Source organism: Arvicanthis niloticus, chromosome 24 (assembly GCF_011762505.2).
Source record: "Arvicanthis niloticus isolate mArvNil1 chromosome 24, mArvNil1.pat.X, whole genome shotgun sequence".
Lineage (NCBI taxonomy): Eukaryota > Metazoa > Chordata > Mammalia > Rodentia > Muridae > Arvicanthis > Arvicanthis niloticus.
In genome coordinates this window covers 1,329,652-1,347,097 of record NC_133432.1, presented here as the reverse complement: position 1 = coordinate 1,347,097, position 17,446 = coordinate 1,329,652, and the positions used below count along the sequence as shown (strand labels likewise).

The window sequence follows — 17,446 nt, the reverse complement described above, 5'->3', positions numbered from 1 at the left end:
TGCATTGTACTTGGCTACAAAGAAAACGCACAAACACTCATGGAGGCTAAAAAACACACTACTGGATAGAAATTGGGTCAAGGGAGAAATCAAGAGAGCAATTAAATTCCTCGAGTTGAATGAAAATGAAACCGTGCCAGGTAGTGGTGTCACACTTTAATGAGGCTGGCAGGCTCTCAAGCCCAGCCTGGTCTATTGAGCGAGTTCTAGGACAACCAGAGCCAGAGAAACCCTGTCTCAAACCTAAGGAGGAAAAGGGAGGAGGAGGAGGAAGAGGAAAAATGAACACACAATATACCAAAGTCTATAGGATACAATGAAGGTTACAATGAGAGGGGGTTTATATCACTAAAAGCCTACTTTCAAAAACAATCAAAAAGACTACATTAGAGATAACCAAAATCAGGGCTAAAAAGAATGAAACAGAAACAAAAAAAAAAAAAAAAAAGAGAGAGAGAAAATCAATGAAATGGAGAGGTGTTTCTTTGAGATCATTAGCAAGATTGGCAAACCCTAACCAAAAGACTCAAGAGGACCCAAATTAAAACCAGAGTCAAAAAGGAAAACATTGCAACAAATTCTAAGAAAAAAAATAAGAGAATCCTGAGAACATTTTAAAATTTATATTCCACTAAGCTGAAGAATCTAAAAATGGATGAATTTCTATATACATGTGACCTACCAAAATTAAGATGAAGTGACTCATAACAACCAATGAGATAAAAGCAGTAGTTAATCTCACAACTAAGTTAAAGACCAGATGTATAGAATGGAGAATTTGATCAGACATTTGAAGAATATCAGTACTACTCAAGCTATTCTGGAAAGTAGGAAAGGAGGAAACACTGAATTATTTCTTGAATTCAGTTTTAGCCTGATGCCAAAACCAAAAATGCACCAAAAATAAAAAGAAAATTATAAGCCAACCTCTTAGATGAATATATATGTAAAAATTCTCAAATATTCAAAAACTAAATTTAAAAAAAAAAATTACAAAGATACACCTTGATCAGGTTGGCTTCATTCCAGAGATGCAGCATGGGTCAGCCAATAAACTTAATACACCACACATACTCCGACTCAAGGAGAAACCACATGATCATCCCACTGGATTCAGAAAGGGCCTGTGACAAAATCCAACATCTCTGTGATAAAAGTCCTGGAAAGGGGACATGTTTCAACATAACAAAGGCAAAAATAACCCCACAGGCAATATGCTAAATGGAGAAAACCTGAAAGCATTTCCACTAAAATCAAACAAGAGTGTCTACTCTCCCTTCTCATGTTCCGTGTAGGACCTGGAATCTTTAACTAGAGTGGTGAGACAAGTGAAGGAGACAAATGAAAAATAGGAAATGAAGTCCAGGAATTATATGATTTTATACATAAATTATATATGAATTTATGATTTTATACATAAAATACATACTACATGTACACACACCAGTAACCCCATTATCTGATAAATACATTCTGCAAAGTAGCAGGATACAATATTAGCACACAAAAATCAGTAACCTTCCTATATACAAATGCCAGACATAAGTGAAAAATAAATCAGGGAAACAATCCCATCCATAATAGTCCTAAAAACTCAGGAGGTAGAGGCAGGGGGAATCTCTGAATTTGAGGACAGCCTGATCTACAGAGCAAGCTCCAGGGTAGCCAGAGCTACACCAAGGAAACCCTATCATGAAAATAATAGTAATAAATTAACAAACAAAAATTTAAAAACTTACGTTAAATCTAAGGAAGTAAAAGACACGTATATTAAAAACTTCAAGATGCTAAAGAAAAGATGGGGAAGCCTCACACGCTCATGGATTGGTAGGATTAAGACTGTGAATATGAGGGCTGGAGAGATGGCTCAGAGGTTAAGAGCACTGACTGCTCTTCCAGAGGTCCTGAGTTCAATTCCCAGCAACCACATGGTGGTTCACAAACCATCTGTAATGGGATCTGGTGCCCTCTTCTGGGCCTAAAGGCCTTTTGAAAAACCTTCTGTAGACATGTTCTATTATATACATACAAGTTTAAATGGAGTTACCCCTATATTGGGGTGTTGGGGGCATAATATCCCAACTAGGTAACACATGCTAGCAAATGACCCAGGGAATGGGTTACCTATTTGAACTGTTGGCCATTGGGTGCCTTAAACCCCCAAACATGCACACTGTTGCCAGTGCTCTTGGTTACCCTCCAGAACAGTAAGACCTTATTGTTGAACATACATCATCCAACATGGAAAAATCAGGATGCTTCATCCCTACTGGCTAGCTGGAGGGAAACCCTCATCCAGCTGTCAATCCTGTGAGCTGCAATAATGACTAGCCTGACAAGATATGCCCACGGTGCTTTAGTGGCAGTCTTATAGGAGGAAACAACTACTTTAAAAAAAAAAAAAAAAAAAAAAAAAGGCGAGTTTTTTTTTTTTGTAGCCCTGGCTGTCCTGGAACTTGTTCTATAGACTAGGCTAGCCTTGAACTCAGAGGTCTACCTGTCTCTGCCTCCAAGTGCTGGGATTAAAGGCGTGCGCCACCAAGCCAGGCACCAACCGTTTTCTTGAAAATGATCATTTTTTTCTTCAATATGTCCATGTACAGTGTGTGTGACTGGTGCCCTTGGAGGACACTGGAGCCTCTGGAGCTGGAGTTGCAGACAGCTGTAAGCCATGTGGGTTCTAGGAACCAAACCAAACCCTATTCAAGTAAATGCTCTTAACAGCTGAGCCTTCTCTAGTTGTTCAACCACTTTCTGATTCAATTTAAGGCCTACTCCATGAAATAGGTGCTGTTAATGGGGCCAAGAACCTGTGGCTGGATAGGTCACAGATTTGAGAAACAAATACTTTTATTTTTTTTTTAATGAGCATAGGATTAAAATGACTTTTAATGGCATTGCTATACCCATAGGTAAGTGCATCTCTCCACTCTTCTCAGAAAAGCTGCTTGCAAATGAGAGCTACTCAACACGTCCAGAGTACAAGTATGTGTGGAGTGCGGCAGGAACCACGCTTAAGAGTAAATATACAAATCAATTCAATGGGTTGAAACAACAGAAAATCTTGGGGTCAGGTGAGAATGGAGGACATGGGAGAAAAAGGGGTGTGTTGATCATACAATGCTGATTACTTAAAAGGAAGTCTGACCCTCAGAACAGGTGCTAGCAGATTCTGAAGGGTTAGTATGAAAGTTTTATCTCATTAGCAAAATCTTTTAGTTCTGGTCTGTGAAAATCCTAGTATCTGGCTAGGAGTGGTGGTGACACAGGCCTTTAATCTCCGCACTCAAGAGGCAGAGGCAGGTAAGTTCAAGGCTGCTGGTCTACAGAGCAAGTTCTAGCACAGCCAGGCTATGCAGAGAACCCTGCTCAGCAAACAAAAATTTTTAAAAAGACCAGCTGTTTCAAAAATCAACTGTGACTACCCTGTGATAGATCAGTGGTTGTATTTACCCATAAAGGCTATGGTTTAAGGGACACAATGATGGGCTGGAGAGATGGCTCATCAGTTAAGAACACTAGCTGCTTTTCCAAAGGACCCAGGGTCAATTCCCAGCACCTATATATATAGTAACTCAGTCCCAGGGGATCTGGTGCCCTCTTCTGGCTTCCACAGAGAACTACACACATGGTGCACAGATTAACATGCAGACAAAATAAACAAAAAAACAACCCAAAAACCAAACAACAACAACAAAACAAAACAAAACCCCAAAGAATAAGAATGACACCGGCTAGTTTTAATCTCTCAGTTCAGGGTACTACTCCTAGGGAGCAACCTCCCACACAGCAAGAGGCTAGGATCAGATGCAAATTCCACAGAGCTCGGGTCAGACATGAGTCAGAGTTTCCAGGCCAGAGAAAATTGTAAGGTAACCACTACAGGTCAGGTAAACAAACAGGCCCAATGTGATGAGTGAGTTACTCCAACTGTTTCGCTGTGTTGTGAGCCACTGTGTTCAGGGACCAAGGTGATAAGGTGGCTTCAGTGGCAACTGCCTGGCAGGGTTAATGCTGAGATGAGCCCATGTTTGTTTTCGGTGCTTCTGCAGAAATCATTTCCCCCAGTTTTAAACTCTTTTGCAAACAAAATGTGGCTGCTGCTGCTGCTGCAGGTCCTGTGCCTCCCGCAGCGGCTTTGTCTGCTTTATTCCTACTGTTAGGCTCTACCTAAGATTTTGTTAGAAAACAGGCATTTCTAGTTAAAACATGGTTTGGAAAAACATTTCCTGGGCCTAATACACAGGCACTAAACATTACAACTGTAATTCTCATGTACATTAAAATGTGAGTTTGGTCTTATTACAAGTTACTGTGTTCTAACATTGTGAACACCTGCCATCTTAGAACCTGTCCCTTCCCTTTAGTGTCACAAATTCAGATAGAAAGCCAGCATATGACCTTGATAGCTCAGTCTCGGCAAACAGTGTTCGGGAGGTCTCTGAGTGCAGGGGAAGGGTCTGATCCTGTGAGAAAGAAGTGATGTGAGCTTGGGTCTAGGGGTAGCGCAGGTTCTGAATGGTCACAGGGAGGAGGCAGCAGCGAGGGAAGCCAGGGCTGTGGTAGCTCCACATTTAAAAAGGGCTTGAATAAGGGCACAGAGATGGCTCAGTGGTTACAACTCCTGTAGAGGATCCAGCTTACAACTAACTGCTTGTAGTTCCAGTACTAGGGAATCCAACAAACACTTCTAGCCTCCTTGGGCACTAGGCACACATGTTGTACAGACATACATGCGGGTAAACACTCATATATGTGAAATTTAAAAGGGGGGAGGACTGGGGCAAAGTTGTGAGAGGCTTCCCCTTATCCAACTTCCTAGAGCCACCAAGGGCCTGAAGATAGCACCTGTGGCCTGCGCTGTTCTCTTGGGATAGCCTAGGTGTCCTGAGTTAGATGAGTAGCTAAGTGGCTGTGTTGAAGCTATCAGGGAAATTGTATGTGGTCAAGTGATCCATTTATTTTTTTCTGAATCCAAATGAAAATAGTTTATCTTTTTTGATACATAGACTTTTCAAATACAGGCCTTATAAGCACAGGTAAGTGCTAAGTCTCCTTGACTATGCTCAGGGAAGGACTCTCCCATCATTTAAGAACTTATATGGGTGGTGGCTAATTATAAAGTATGATCTTAAAGTCTAGTAGCCAAGGAAATATTTTCAAGGCTGATGCCAAAATATTCTTGGGCTCTAATGACTTGCCTGGAACAGGCTCACCATAGCTTCTCTGTAGACACGAGATGCTAACGTATAAACACTTTAATCTGCAGTCACCATAGTTTTTGGTCACACTCCTGAAGGCATCCTTCAGCTTCACCCTGAGCTTATTTCCAAAGATCAACTGGACACCAGCAGTGCAACCCAAGAGCCATTACTCGTGGCTCCTGCCCATGGAGTTGGGGAGAGGGATTGTTTCCATTGGAACCCCAAGGAAACTTATCTTCTGTTCACATGAAACACTCATGTCGGCAGGATGTTCCCTCCATCAGTCTGTTCCCATCTAGGCTGCCTTCAGCTTTTGTTCCTCCTGTGGAAGAAAAGGGACCTTTGCATCATTCTGATCCTTCCTGCTAGCTGCAGCCCCTGCCCTCCAACTGCAAGACAACAGACACCATGGTAAAGGTGGCATCTCCCACGGCCTGAGGCTGCTTCCTGCCTGCCTCCCTTCCCATGTGGGATGCATTACTAGGACACAGGCTGAACTTGTAGAAGCCCTCACCTTGACAGTTTTCTCCAGCTGAGACAAGGCTGTCTCGTAACGAGCAGCTAGTGGCTGCAAAAGCTTCCTGGGTATCTCATGGCGTGCCAGCTCAGGCACCCCAGCTTCTGACACCATGTGAAGGAACTTCCTTTCCTGGAAGGGAGGAGTTTCATGGGAAGGAGTCTGGATCAGGGCAGCATCTGTAGCAGCTTGGATCTGCCCATGACATCTGCTGAGAACTAATTGGTCTTACCTGCACTTTCAAGAGGAGTGTGAAGGCCTGTCCAGTTTTCCCAGCTCGGGCTGTTCTCCCCACCCTGAAACCAAGCATGAGTGTTTTTGGACAGTGGCTCCCAGCCCAGAGACCTGACAAGACAGCGCCTCTCTCTCTTGGCCACACTACACATAACCATCATGAAGGGTGATGACCAAGAATTCATAATGTGGCCTACCAATGGTCAGTACCAACCACCCCTTACCTGTGCACATAGGTCCTCAGGTACTGTGGGGCGTCATAGTTGATCACCAACTCCACACCGTGCACATCAATGCCTCGAGCGGTAGCATCTGTGCTGATGAGGCTGATGAGACACAGGCAGTGGGGCTGAGGCCCAGACAAACATCCACCCCTGTCTACCCTGCCACGGTTAGTCCTAAGTCTCTCTTGGAAATCAGCTGCCCAGAAACTAGAGGGGCCCGATAACACCCCAACTCTATATAGTAGGTCCTGTCTGTTTTCCAGGTACTCACAGCTGGATCTTTCCCTGTTCAAACTGCTTCAAGATTTTCTTCCTTTGGCCAGGCCCATAGCGGGAGGAGAATTCAGCCACACTCACACCCCCAAAAGCTTGTGCTAACAGGAAGAGCCTGGGTAGAGAAGAGGCCAGGTGGTACCAGGGTCTAGTGTATATTGGCTACACCCACCCTAGTTCACCTTACCTGTGGGAATTCTCTCGGGAGTTAGTGAAGCAAAGAGCCCTTGAGAAGTTCATCCCAAGGACCAGGTGTAAGACGATGAGTGGCTTCGAGCTGAGTCTACAGGGCACATAACAGTGCTGTGGGGAATGGACAATAGGCACTAGCCAGAAGCCCTGGACCTGGGCACCAACCTGTCCCACACCAGCACCTATGTCCTAGTTGCTCACCGTGAGCCCCACAGGGAAGGTGTACTTCCCCACGTTTTCATCCATCTCAACTGTGTCTTTAGGGCTTTGCTGTCCCTGCCTTGTGGAGAAAAGCCTCGGCTGGTAGAGGCCAAGGCGCTGTAGCTTTTCAGGGTTCTGGGTCAGTGTGGCTGAGAACAGCAGCTTCTGGAGAGGCATCTGGGGAACGCAGGTGCTGGAAAAGGAAGGGCATGTAAGCAGGTCTGGCTTCCTTGGGCCAACCTGATCCCTATTATAGGGCCAGCAAGAGACCTAAGAAAGGGAGCAGTACATGAAGGAGGCAGCCCTCATGCAAGGCAGGATACCTGGCAGCAGTCACAGCCTGGGGCTGTGTCCTCTCGAGCAGGGCACAGGAGCCTGTGGGGTCTTCACTGTGGAAGGCTGCTGCCACCACTCGTGGCAGCCAGGACTGGTGCATGCTGTCTATCATCCGGTCAGCCTCATCGATGATCTACAGGAGACAGGGGCAAGGGCCAAATGAAGACTCCCTGCTGAGATCACCCCAGCTAGAAGCCCAGATGTCCAGAAGGTGGCCTACCAGGAAGCGGAGCTGCTGAAGGCTGAATCCTGGGGTCTGGTCAATGTGGTCCACCAGGCGGCCAGGCGTGGCCACCACAATGTCAGCCAGGCAATGGAAGCCATCTGCTCTACAGACCATAGAGACTCAGAGAAAGGAAGTGCCTCCCAGGGCCATCTAACTCAAAGCTCACATTACAGCACTAAGAGCACCCCAACCAAAGGACACCAGCTGGGCTGAGGAAGGATGTCCTGAAGGGCCCACCACCTGGCACACCTACGTCTTCTGGACAAGGCTCTCCTGCTCCTTGGCCAGTGACTTCTGTCCAGTCACCAAGGCAACCCGCAGAGGTGTGGTGTCTGTGTAGATGTTGAATACTTTGCTCACCTGCAAAAGGACCCCGCCACAGCAAAGACCCTTGAGTGATAGACAGGTGGTGAGGCGGTAAGTAGCATATACAAACAGGGCAACTCTAGCTGGGACACAAAAGGACCCCGCCACAGCAAAGACCCCTGAGTGATAGACAGGTGGTGAGGAGGTAAGTAGCATATACAAACAGGGCAACTCTAGCTGGGACACAGACTTCTGGATGTAGAGCTGACACACCTGTTGGGCCAGCTCCTTAGTGGGAAGCACAACCAGTGCACGAATGTGGCAGACCACTCGATGCAACAGGGCCTGCAGAGACAAGAGACCATCTGTGCCACCGGGACCCTCGCTGTTGTGCTCCGGCTGGAAATTTGTGCCCACATACTCACTTGTACCACGGGGATGACAAAGGCCAGTGTTTTCCCACTGCCTGTTGGGGCAGAAATGCAAAGGTCACTAGGTTGGTAGCCACCTCTGCCTACGAGAAACCCATTGTCAGCACTCTCGAGGAGGGCGGGAATCACAGCTGCCTGGACTGGAAGGAAGGATGGAAAGAAACCTGTCAAGTATATGCCATGATATACCACTTCACTCGGGAATTCTCCTGGATAAAGATGTCACCAGGACTGGATAAGGCCTCAGGTAATCGTCAAGGACCTGAACCCAAGAATACAGAAGCTCGCTGATCTCATGTGCAGTAGAGACCCTTAAGCCACAACCCTGACACTTCAGCTCTAACAGCCCAGGGAAGGCTGCCTCCAGGAGTCCACCCCATCATTTGCCCAGGGCCGAAGCACCTGGAAAGTAGGAAGAGATGCCATTAGCCCTCAACTGCTTCTGCAAGTCAGGGTGAACCTCGGGGATGTCTTCAATAGGAGTAAGATCCTCAGTGACACTCTTCTTGACACAGCTTGGCTTAGCCAACCATGTTGGCAGGAAAGGCTGGACCTGAAAGCAAGGGGGGGGGGGGGAAGAGTTCAGCAAAAAGCTTCAGGCTTGTGGAGTCATTAGTAACCAGGAACAACAGAAGAGACCCTAACCAGTCTTTCTTCAACCCCTTCACCGCCACCCACTCTTGCAGCCTTTGGTCAAGACACCTGGACCAGCAGACACTCTACCCTGCATGAAGTACTTTGCCTATAAGCCTACCAACCCAGCAATTGTCTCCATGCACCAAACATTGCTTTCAATGGAGGCAGACAGGCACACCACGGGGCTTATCCCAATAGTTCTTACCTGTCTCTGGATTTCAGTTTTAAGAGCGTCCATGCATACCCAACGGAACTTTATAATCTATAAGCCTCCCGCTTTCTGTAATTAAGGCCACGTGATGGCGAACCAAAAAAAAAAAAAAAAAAAAGCAAGCCAAAAACCTCCCCGCTAAGACTGAAGAGTCCCAGGAGGACTAAAAGAACCGCAGACAGGCTCACTCACCTTCGGTGTCTTCTTCCTTCTTGTAAAGTCCCCCAGCACCCGGCCTGGAGCCGCAGGTCTCTGGACATCCTCCTGAGGGCTCGCACCTGGGTCCTCTGCGCCGGCACTGAGCTCCCCCGGAGCCTCCTCACCTCTCCCTGAGCAACACAGCACAAGGTAGACGACGTCAACCCCGCGGCGCACGCAGGAAGCCTCCGTGCCCTGTCCACATGGCGGACTCACGGCCCACCTGCGTCCACGTCGTTTTCCGCCTTCTGGTCTTCCGTTTTCTGCCGCTTTGCCCTAGGAGCCTCCGGGTTCTGAGCCACCGAGCCGCTCACTCCACGCCGCCGTCGGGGCCGCCGTCGCCGCCTGCCTGCGGCTTCCGCGGACGTCCCCGTGGACTCGACCTCCGGTTCCCGCTGCTGACGCTCACGGGCTCGGTTCTGCAGTCGCTCGAGCAGCACTCGAGCCCGGCTGCCCGCCTCTGCCTCCGTATCCCCCAGCCCCGCAGCCTCCGGGCCCGCGTACCGCGCTATGTGGAACAGCGCCATAACTACCGCACGCCTCGGTTCCTCTTCGGCACTCTTTGATGACGTACACCGGGTCCGCGACCTAGAGGCGCCGGTGACGTCACGCGTGCGACCACACTCGGCACCGACGTGTGTTCTCGGGGGCAGCTAGCGGCGGCATGGAGCGGCACCCGGCTTCGGCGGGCTCCAGGAAAGAGCTCGGCCGGCTACTGGAGGCGGTGCTGAAGAGTCGTGGCCAGGCCAACGCGGTGTTCGACATCTTGGCTGTGCTTCAGGTGAGCCGCGTGGGCGGCGGGGGCGGACCTGGGGCAGCAAGTGGGAGTCACGACGGGGCCGAGCTTCACCTTGTCGGGCCTCCCGTCTCAGTCCGAGGACCTCGAGGAAATTAAGGAAGGAGTGCGAACGTGCAGCCGACTCTTCGGTACCTTGCTGGAGCGGGAAGAGCTGTTCGTGGGCTCGCTGCCATGCGAAGACACGGCCCTTGCTGGTGAGTGACCTGGAAGGCGCGGGACTCTCCGCCAGGCAGTTCTGGTGGGACGCCTTGTCAACATTGGAGGAACAACCCCGAGCCAGGGCCCTGTCATAGACGTTGCGGTCTGGTAGGAGGACGCAGTCAACTCACTGTGGCTCAGGAAGTGAGATCCGTGTATTTGCTAGGACTAAGTGAATTCGTACACGTAGCCGGGTTTTTTTTTTCTTTCTTTTTTTACTGGTGGAAATTTGCTCCATTTACAAAGTTTGATACTGTCACTGCCCTAGTGTTTGGGAGATCCAGGTCCTGAGGCAAAGTGAGAGGAACTGCGTTTCAATACCCGCTCCCAGTTTGCAGGGCTCAGAAACTGTCTTTTCCAAGCCCTGGCCTGGGATCAGGTTCACAACTGTCACGATGAGAGACAGTGGGAAGATGGGGCTGGGTTTGGGACCTTAGTCTGGCTTGGCATACATAAACATCAGTGCGAGTTAGCGCTAACTCTGTCCCCAGGTTCCCAGGAAGCCACATACAAATACAAGGTGTGGATGAGACACCGTTACCACAGCTGCTGTAATCGCCTGGAGGAGCTCCTGACCCATCCCTCCTTCCAGGTCAAGGTGAGTCTTCAAGTCCTTGGCCCAGCTTCTCTCTTCATCTCTAAAGCAGGAGTAGGGGCTTTGATGCAAGCATCTCTTCCCTCACTTGTCTGAGAGACTTTTAACCAAGACATCTTTATCACTGTTCTTTGTCTTCTATGTGCTTTTTCACTGTGTCCCCTGAAGACGTGGAGTCTGTAACCCTAGTTCTGGGTAGCATATCTGCTTTGTACATTGTCACATTTGCTGACGCATCTCCAAAACTTGGGGACAAGGTAACAGTTAGGTGGCCTCCCCTGCAGCCCTAACTTGTGTATAGCTTGTGTGCATGCCTTAGGCCAAGTTCTGTTACAAGTTCTGTCCCAAGTTAGCAAGAGCAGGTCACCATCGTCACAAACATGTAACACGAAGCAAGATAAGCTTGGGTCTGGTCTCCTTTCTCTGCTGCTTCTTGGCCCGGGTCTAAGCTTGGCTGTGAGAGATTTTCCCTGAGGCTAGATGAGCTTTGGGGGCCTTCCTGGAGGGTGGAGGCTTCATGGTCGCTCTTCTCTGCATCCCAGGAAGTAGCCCTCAAGACGCTGATGAAGTTCGTGCAGCTAGAAGGAGCGAAACCCCTGGAGAAACCCCAGTGGGAAAACCAGTACCTCTTCCCTCGAGCACTCCTCAGGGTAAGGCCTTAGTGGGACCTGGAAGACTGTGGTGGCCCCAACCTAAGGCTGTCCCATGAGCCAGCAGACTGAACAGACGGCTGGGGGATTATTTCTGACTTGCCTTGATCTGGGAGCTGAGCAAGGCTCCCTGCTCACTGGTCTTTGAGTGTCTCATCAGTTGGAGAGGAAATAGCAGACAACTTGGTGGTATGGGGCTTGCAGTACTCTTAGCCATGCTTGGACCACTTTATGGGACAAAGTCATTCGCCCTATCTCTGTCCCCAGGCAGTGGTAGGAGGCCTGCTCACACCAGAGGATGACCACAGCCTGCTTATCTCTCAGTTCTGTGAATACTTGGAATATGATGACATCCGGTACCACACAATGCAGATGGCCACTAGCATCATGGCCCGGGTCACCAGCCAGCAACGTGAGGTAAACAGCTGGGTCTTATCACCACCCTGTGTCCTAGCACCTCAGGGAGGCAGGTAGGTGGTAGCAGCCTGGCCAGATGCTTAGTTCAGGCTTCCTACAGGTGTCACTCACCTTCTGGAACAATGCCTTCACATTGCTGTCTGCTGTGAACTTACCCCTCCAAGAGTGTGAACTCACCAACTTCTATGTGAAGCATGCACGTGAGTTCTGGGCACGTTAAGGCCCACAGGAACCCACCCCCTAGTAGGTGGGCAGCTGAACAGAGTCCCGGTCTGTAAGTCTGACTAGCCACTGTCTTACAAGTTGGTGACCTCTCTTTGCTGTAATTACAGAGACTTCAAACAAGTGGAAGGTGGTTCACTTGAAGGTGAGATGCTTTCAGACTGGAGGACCTTCCTTTTGCGTAGGCTTCTCTCTCTGGGTAGATTACAGACAACACAGGCACTCTCCCGTCTTAAGCAATGCTTCTTTTATGTGTCACTATGACCGGCTCAGACCTGAGTCTCTAACCTCTCTGGGCCTTATCTCTCCTCGCGCTGAGATATGGCATTGCAGACTGCCATAGGCTGACAGGGTAAAAGGGCCGGGTGGGTCAGTGTTGTTGAGGAGGGGCTGGGTGTGTCCGGATTCATGTACCGCCTGGTCCCATTGCAGGAGCACAGGAAAGCTTTCCAGGACATGTGGCTTGGTTTCCTCAAGCACAAGGTAGAGTCTGGTGGGTGGAAGTGCCTGGTTTTGGTGTGGGAAGTGGGGACAAGGGAAATCACTTCCCTGACTAACAATCTCTGCAGCTGCCCCTTAGCCTGTACAAAAAGGTGCTGGTGGCCATGCATGACTCCATCCTGCCCCACCTGGCTCAACCTACACTCATGATTGACTTCCTCACAAGTGCTTGTGATGTGGGTAAGTGGGACTTCCACCCAGGCAAGGGCCGAGCTACAGCTCCAGAGTGTGGCAGACTGGAGCTAAGCTCCAAGCCCTTCTTGCATGTGGCCTCAGTACTCACACTATAGCCGGCCATCTGTAACTATAGGCATCCCTCCCTTGCCCAGGCTCAGGGTGAGCAAGGTGTGGCCTCATGTCTTCCTGTGTTTCTGCAGGTGGTGCCATCAGCCTCCTGGCCTTGAATGGGCTTTTCATCCTCATCCATAAGCATAACCTGTGAGTGTCAGACAGGACTGCATTGATCTCTCTGGCTTCTCTCTGTGTGCCTGCCTCTTGCTCACCTGGGGTTCTGTCCCTTTAACCAGCTCACCTCATGGATCCTCTCTGGTCTCTCCCTCAGGGAGTACCCTGACTTCTACCAAAAGCTCTACGGTCTCCTGGATCCATCCATCTTTCACGTCAAGTACCGAGCCCGTTTCTTTCACTTGGCTGACCTCTTCCTTTCATCCTCGTGAGTGTGGGGGTTATCCAGCTCTGTCATCTGTGGGGCTGCAGCCCTGTTTGGGGAGGAGGAGGAAGGATGTTGGGGACCTATCTCCTCACACCTATTGCACTCCCAGCCACCTCCCTGCCTACCTGGTGGCTGCCTTTGCCAAACGCCTGGCCCGGCTGGCGCTAACAGCACCTCCTGAGGCTCTGCTTATGGTCCTGCCCTTAATCTGCAACCTGCTGCGCCGACACCCTGCCTGCCGAGTTATGGTGCACCGCCCACAGGGCCCTGGTGAGCACAGCAGCAGCTGGGTCTGGGGCACGCCCTGGCAGGAGTCCTTCCTGCCTCCTATGGCCCAGATGGCCGGGTGGCGAGTGGAAATGGCAGGAGCCTCGATCTGTTTCTAGAGCTAGCAGCTGATCCATATGACCCAGTGGAGAAGGACCCAGCCAAGAGCCATGCCTTGGAGAGCTGCCTGTGGGAACTGCAGGTGAGTCGCCGCCTGTCCAGATTCGGGAAGGCATTGGAATCTCCACTGACGTGTCTACAGCTACCCCCAGGGATGTCACACAGGGCACCATGCCAGGCTGTACCAAGGACCTCAGTCACCTCACACTGGCTCAGGGCTTCAAGCTCCACCCTGAGGTCCTGCCAGTGTGTCACATGGTCCCTGTTAACACCACTGTGTGCTCCTCCCAGACCCTCCAGCAGCACTACCACCCTGAGGTGTCCAGAGCTGCCAGTGTCATCAACCAGGTGCTGTCTGTCCCTGAGGTCAGCATCGCACCACTCCTGGAACTTACTGCATATGAGGTGAGTGTTGTGCACAGGGCTGTTGGGTACATGCCATAGGGACCACTGCATCCAGTCCAGGACCACCGTTGTCCTTTGCAGATCTTTGAGCAGGACCTGAAGAAGAAGATGCCCGAGTCGGTACCTCTGGAGTTCATCCCCGCTAAAGGCCTCTTGGGTCGACAGGACGACCTCTGTGCCCAGTTCTTCCACCTCAGCTGACCTGGCTGTCACTTCTCCTAAGAATTGTTTTTTTTATGTGTATGTCTGAGACAGGATCTCACTATGTGAGGCTGGCCTGTTTCTTGTGGTACTCCTACCTAAGCCTCCCCAGTACTGGGGTTACAAGGGTGCACCACAATGCCTAGGTTCAAATAAATGGGTTGTTTTGGTTTTGGTTTTTTGGTGTGGTTTGATTTGGTTTGGGTTTGTTTTTGTTTTTTCAGTGTTTCTCTATGTAGCTTTGGCTGTCCTGGAACTCTGTAGACCAGGCTAGCTTTGAACCCAATCAGTTATCTGACTGCCTCTGCCTCCTGAGTGCTGGGATTAAAGGTGTCCATCATCACTGCCTGGCTAGAATAAAAACATTTTTTAAAGAGAACATATCTGGCCAGTTGGGTCTTGGGCATTGCTGAGATCTGCTAGGCAGGGAGGGACTGCCAGAGTCCTCTGCCTTTCCTGTAGCCTGCAGGGCAGGACAGAGGTGACACAGGAGCTCTCTCTGTTAATGGGGCACCCTATGTCCAGCTACACTTAACTTTAGATTCAGATGAGGTAAGTTAGCCAAGTGGAGTCCTGGGGACACAGACACCTCATCCTGTGGGCTGCTGGGAGTTCATAGCTTTTCTGCCACTCTTTACCACAGGCAGCCTGGTTTCCACTGAGGTCAAGGATCCTCGGTTTCACCTCAGGTTTGTTTTCAGAGAGGGATGTCTTAGAGTTGTGGGAATGCAGGCAGATGGTTAGGTATACTGCCCAGTTTCTCCTCCCAGTTTGCCTGTTTGGATTCTGAGTGAATCCATTGCAAGGTGTTGGCCCATAGGCCCTACTATGCATGGCTTGTAAGAAAGTGATAAGTAGATACGCCTGCCACCTACATAGTTTGGGGACACAGAGCTGGCTTCCATATGTCACATCCCCCTAGCTGTACTGCTCTCCTCTGGCCAGGCTGACATTTCTGCTGGCCACATCTGCCCCTCATCATTTCCCTAAGTTGCACTGCTTTTCAAGCTCAGTTGGAATGTGGCCTTGGGGGTACCCTGCAGGTAGGGCTGGGCTAGGAGGCTAAGATGTCTGAGATCAGTAAGAGGACCCTGGAAGCCCAGAACTTCCTGAGGACCAAGCTTTTGTGGGTCATGTAAGATGAAAGGCTTGGGGCAAGCAAGCTGCCTTGGCATGAGGCAGAGGAGACTCCTGGAAGGCAGCTGCCCTGTGTCAGTGATAACACTTGTATGTGAGGGCCCTGTTCACCCAGTATCATGCTTAACACTGAGGTGGGGTAGGCTGTTTATGGCAACTTCACACGTTACTTGTTTACAGGGATAAGGCCTGAGCAAAGCCTATGGTGTCTACACAAGCGAGAACATAGACTACTCATTGACCGGCAGGGGACATAGATATTTCACAGTCCCTTAACAGGCAGGTTAGCTTATATGTGCATCCTGTCAGAGCATCCATACACAGCCTCACAGAACTGCATGGCATGCAGAATGTTGACGATTTTACTGGAATGCCAGCATTTAGTATTTTCCATCCCATGCTGGCTCCTGTGGCCAACATTATATGATTCCAGCAAGCTGCTGCTTGATGTATCTTGGTGGGGGAGGGGAGAATGTGGCCCTGGCCTTCGTAAAGGTATATCAAGTTTCCCAAATCCCTGGGGGTCTTAGAAGGTGGGAGACTACATAAGCCACTGGGGGCTCCAGTTCTCTATATTTCCTTAAGCGTCTCTTGTCCCAACAGTGGCTGCCCTGACAGCTTTTCCTTTTACCACAGGGCCATCATAAAGTCATGCCTCTGAATACTGTCCAACTGTCAGCATAGCTTGTCGATGACCAAGATTCCTGTGTTGCTATCCACATGGTTCTTAAAGTCTAGTGGCTACTTCTGCTCTTTTCAGTCACATGATGTTTGTGTCCGTTCGTATTATTGCTACTGCTACCCATTCAAACTTGGTGCCCATGCAGATGCCACCAGTACACCAGGCATCAGCATGAATTGGAGACATCCCTTTTAGTATTCAGTCAGGTTTGGCTGGAGAGTCAACTGCAGGAGGCAAGAGGAGGGGTTCTGGCTTTAAATGACACTGGCCCCAGCATCACCTGCATAGCACTGGTGGTAAGGGTTGGTCTTAGATTTACTATTACTATGACCAAAACAACTTGGGGAGGAAAGGGTTTATTTGATTTACACTTCCATATAACTCTTCATCAAAGGATGTCAGGACAGCAACTCAAACAGGGCAGGAGCTAACAGTAGAGGCCAAGAAAGTAACCCTGGCTGTCTTGGAACTCACTCCGTAGACCAGGCTGGCTTTGAACTCACAAAGATCCACTTGCCTCCCAAGTGCTGGGATTAAAGGTATGTGAGACCACCGCTCTGGCTTAACCTGCTATCTTTCCACCAGCTCAGAGGTGACCCCCCCACAATGAGCTAAGCCCTCTCTCACCAATCAATAATAAAGAATATGCCCTACAGGCTTGCCTACAGCCTAATCTTATGAATGCATTTTCCCAATTGAGGTGCCCTCCTCTCTGATGACTCTAGCTTATGTCAAGTTGACACAAAACTAGCCAGAACTGACTTCTTGTCCACTTGACACACAAATGCATGACTGTTAATCACAGCCTTTCCTTTCCTGTTTAATCCCCAGGACTACACAGTAATAAAGTTATCATAAGACACTCTGCCAACTTAAAAAGTCCCACAGCCTTACAAACTCAAACATGTTAAAAGTTGTCTTTTAAAATATCCAGTCTTGACAGGTGGCACACACCTTTAATTCCAGTACTTGGAAGGTGGGAGGCAGAGACAGGCTGATCTTTGTGAGTCTGAGGCCAGCCTGGTCTACACAGTGAGTTTTAAGGGGTATGCGGAGAAACAAACCCCGTCTCTAAAAACACTTGTTCAACTATGGTCAGCAGCTTTATTCATAGTAGCTAGAAACTGGAAACAACCTAGATGTCTCTCAACTGAAGAATGGATAAAGAAAATACGGTCCATCTACACAATGCAGTATTGCTCAGCTGTTTAGAAAAATTGGGCTGGAGGGATGGCTCAGCAGTGAAGAGCACTGACTGCTCTTCCAGAGGTCCTGAGTTCAATTCCCAGCAACCACATGAGGGCTCACAACCATCTGTGATGGGATCCGATGCCCTCTTCTGATGTGTCTGAAGATAGCTATAATGTACTTTACTCATATAAATAAAATA

General features: G+C 49.4%; 2 protein-coding genes across 3 annotated transcripts; one reads left to right on the top strand and one right to left on the bottom strand.

The window, feature by feature from the left end:
- Positions 1 to 5,488: 5,488 nt before the first annotated feature.
- Positions 5,489 to 9,750, bottom strand: Ddx51 (DEAD-box helicase 51). 2 transcript variants are annotated; one of them, XM_076922366.1, is made up of 15 exons: positions 9,413 to 9,750; positions 9,184 to 9,320; positions 8,547 to 8,697; positions 8,139 to 8,284; positions 7,987 to 8,058; positions 7,661 to 7,767; positions 7,402 to 7,510; positions 7,169 to 7,314; positions 6,846 to 7,038; positions 6,640 to 6,755; positions 6,451 to 6,567; positions 6,180 to 6,281; positions 5,954 to 6,017; positions 5,719 to 5,853; positions 5,489 to 5,526 (listed from the first exon to the last, which is right to left on the bottom strand). In XM_076922366.1, the coding sequence occupies exons 1-15, from the start codon at positions 9,714 to 9,716 to the stop codon at positions 5,500 to 5,502; spliced, it is 1,926 nt and encodes a 641-aa protein (XP_076778481.1). In that variant the 5' UTR covers positions 9,717 to 9,750; the 3' UTR covers positions 5,489 to 5,499. The 2 variants fall into 2 exon arrangements, with proteins under 2 accessions (XP_076778481.1, XP_076778482.1); XM_076922367.1 differs by having other exon boundaries at positions 8,139 to 8,179.
- Positions 9,751 to 9,784: 34 nt separating this feature from the next.
- On the top strand, positions 9,785 to 14,414 carry Noc4l (nucleolar complex associated 4 homolog). The gene is made up of 15 exons (XM_076922368.1): positions 9,785 to 9,970; positions 10,062 to 10,182; positions 10,678 to 10,784; positions 11,324 to 11,431; positions 11,699 to 11,848; positions 11,949 to 12,048; positions 12,181 to 12,215; positions 12,503 to 12,553; positions 12,640 to 12,751; positions 12,949 to 13,009; positions 13,134 to 13,244; positions 13,354 to 13,514; positions 13,631 to 13,713; positions 13,923 to 14,036; positions 14,118 to 14,414. Exons 1-15 carry the CDS (start codon positions 9,854 to 9,856, stop codon positions 14,235 to 14,237), a joined length of 1,551 nt encoding a protein of 516 aa, XP_076778483.1. The 5' UTR covers positions 9,785 to 9,853; the 3' UTR covers positions 14,238 to 14,414.
- Positions 14,415 to 17,446: the final 3,032 nt, after the last annotated feature.

What these genes read in the sequence shown, in the direction of transcription:
- Ddx51 (XM_076922366.1), bottom strand. Translation starts at nt 9,716, where the DNA reads ATGGCGCTGTTCCACATAGCGCGGTACGCGGGCCCGGAGGCTGCGGGG. An exon ending in GGAAAACGACGTGGACGCAG is followed by an intron (nt 9,321 to 9,412) that starts GTGGGCCGTGAG and finishes TGTGTTGCTCAG; the next exon opens with GGAGAGGTGAGGAGGCTCCG. An exon ending in CTGAGGACCTATGTGCACAG is followed by an intron (nt 6,018 to 6,179) that starts GTAAGGGGTGGT and finishes GCTTGGTTTCAG; the next exon opens with GGTGGGGAGAACAGCCCGAG.
- Noc4l (XM_076922368.1), top strand. Translation starts at nt 9,854, where the DNA reads ATGGAGCGGCACCCGGCTTCGGCGGGCTCCAGGAAAGAGCTCGGCCGG. An exon ending in ACATCTTGGCTGTGCTTCAG is followed by an intron (nt 9,971 to 10,061) that starts GTGAGCCGCGTG and finishes CTCCCGTCTCAG; the next exon opens with TCCGAGGACCTCGAGGAAAT. An exon ending in ATCCCTCCTTCCAGGTCAAG is followed by an intron (nt 10,785 to 11,323) that starts GTGAGTCTTCAA and finishes TCTGCATCCCAG; the next exon opens with GAAGTAGCCCTCAAGACGCT.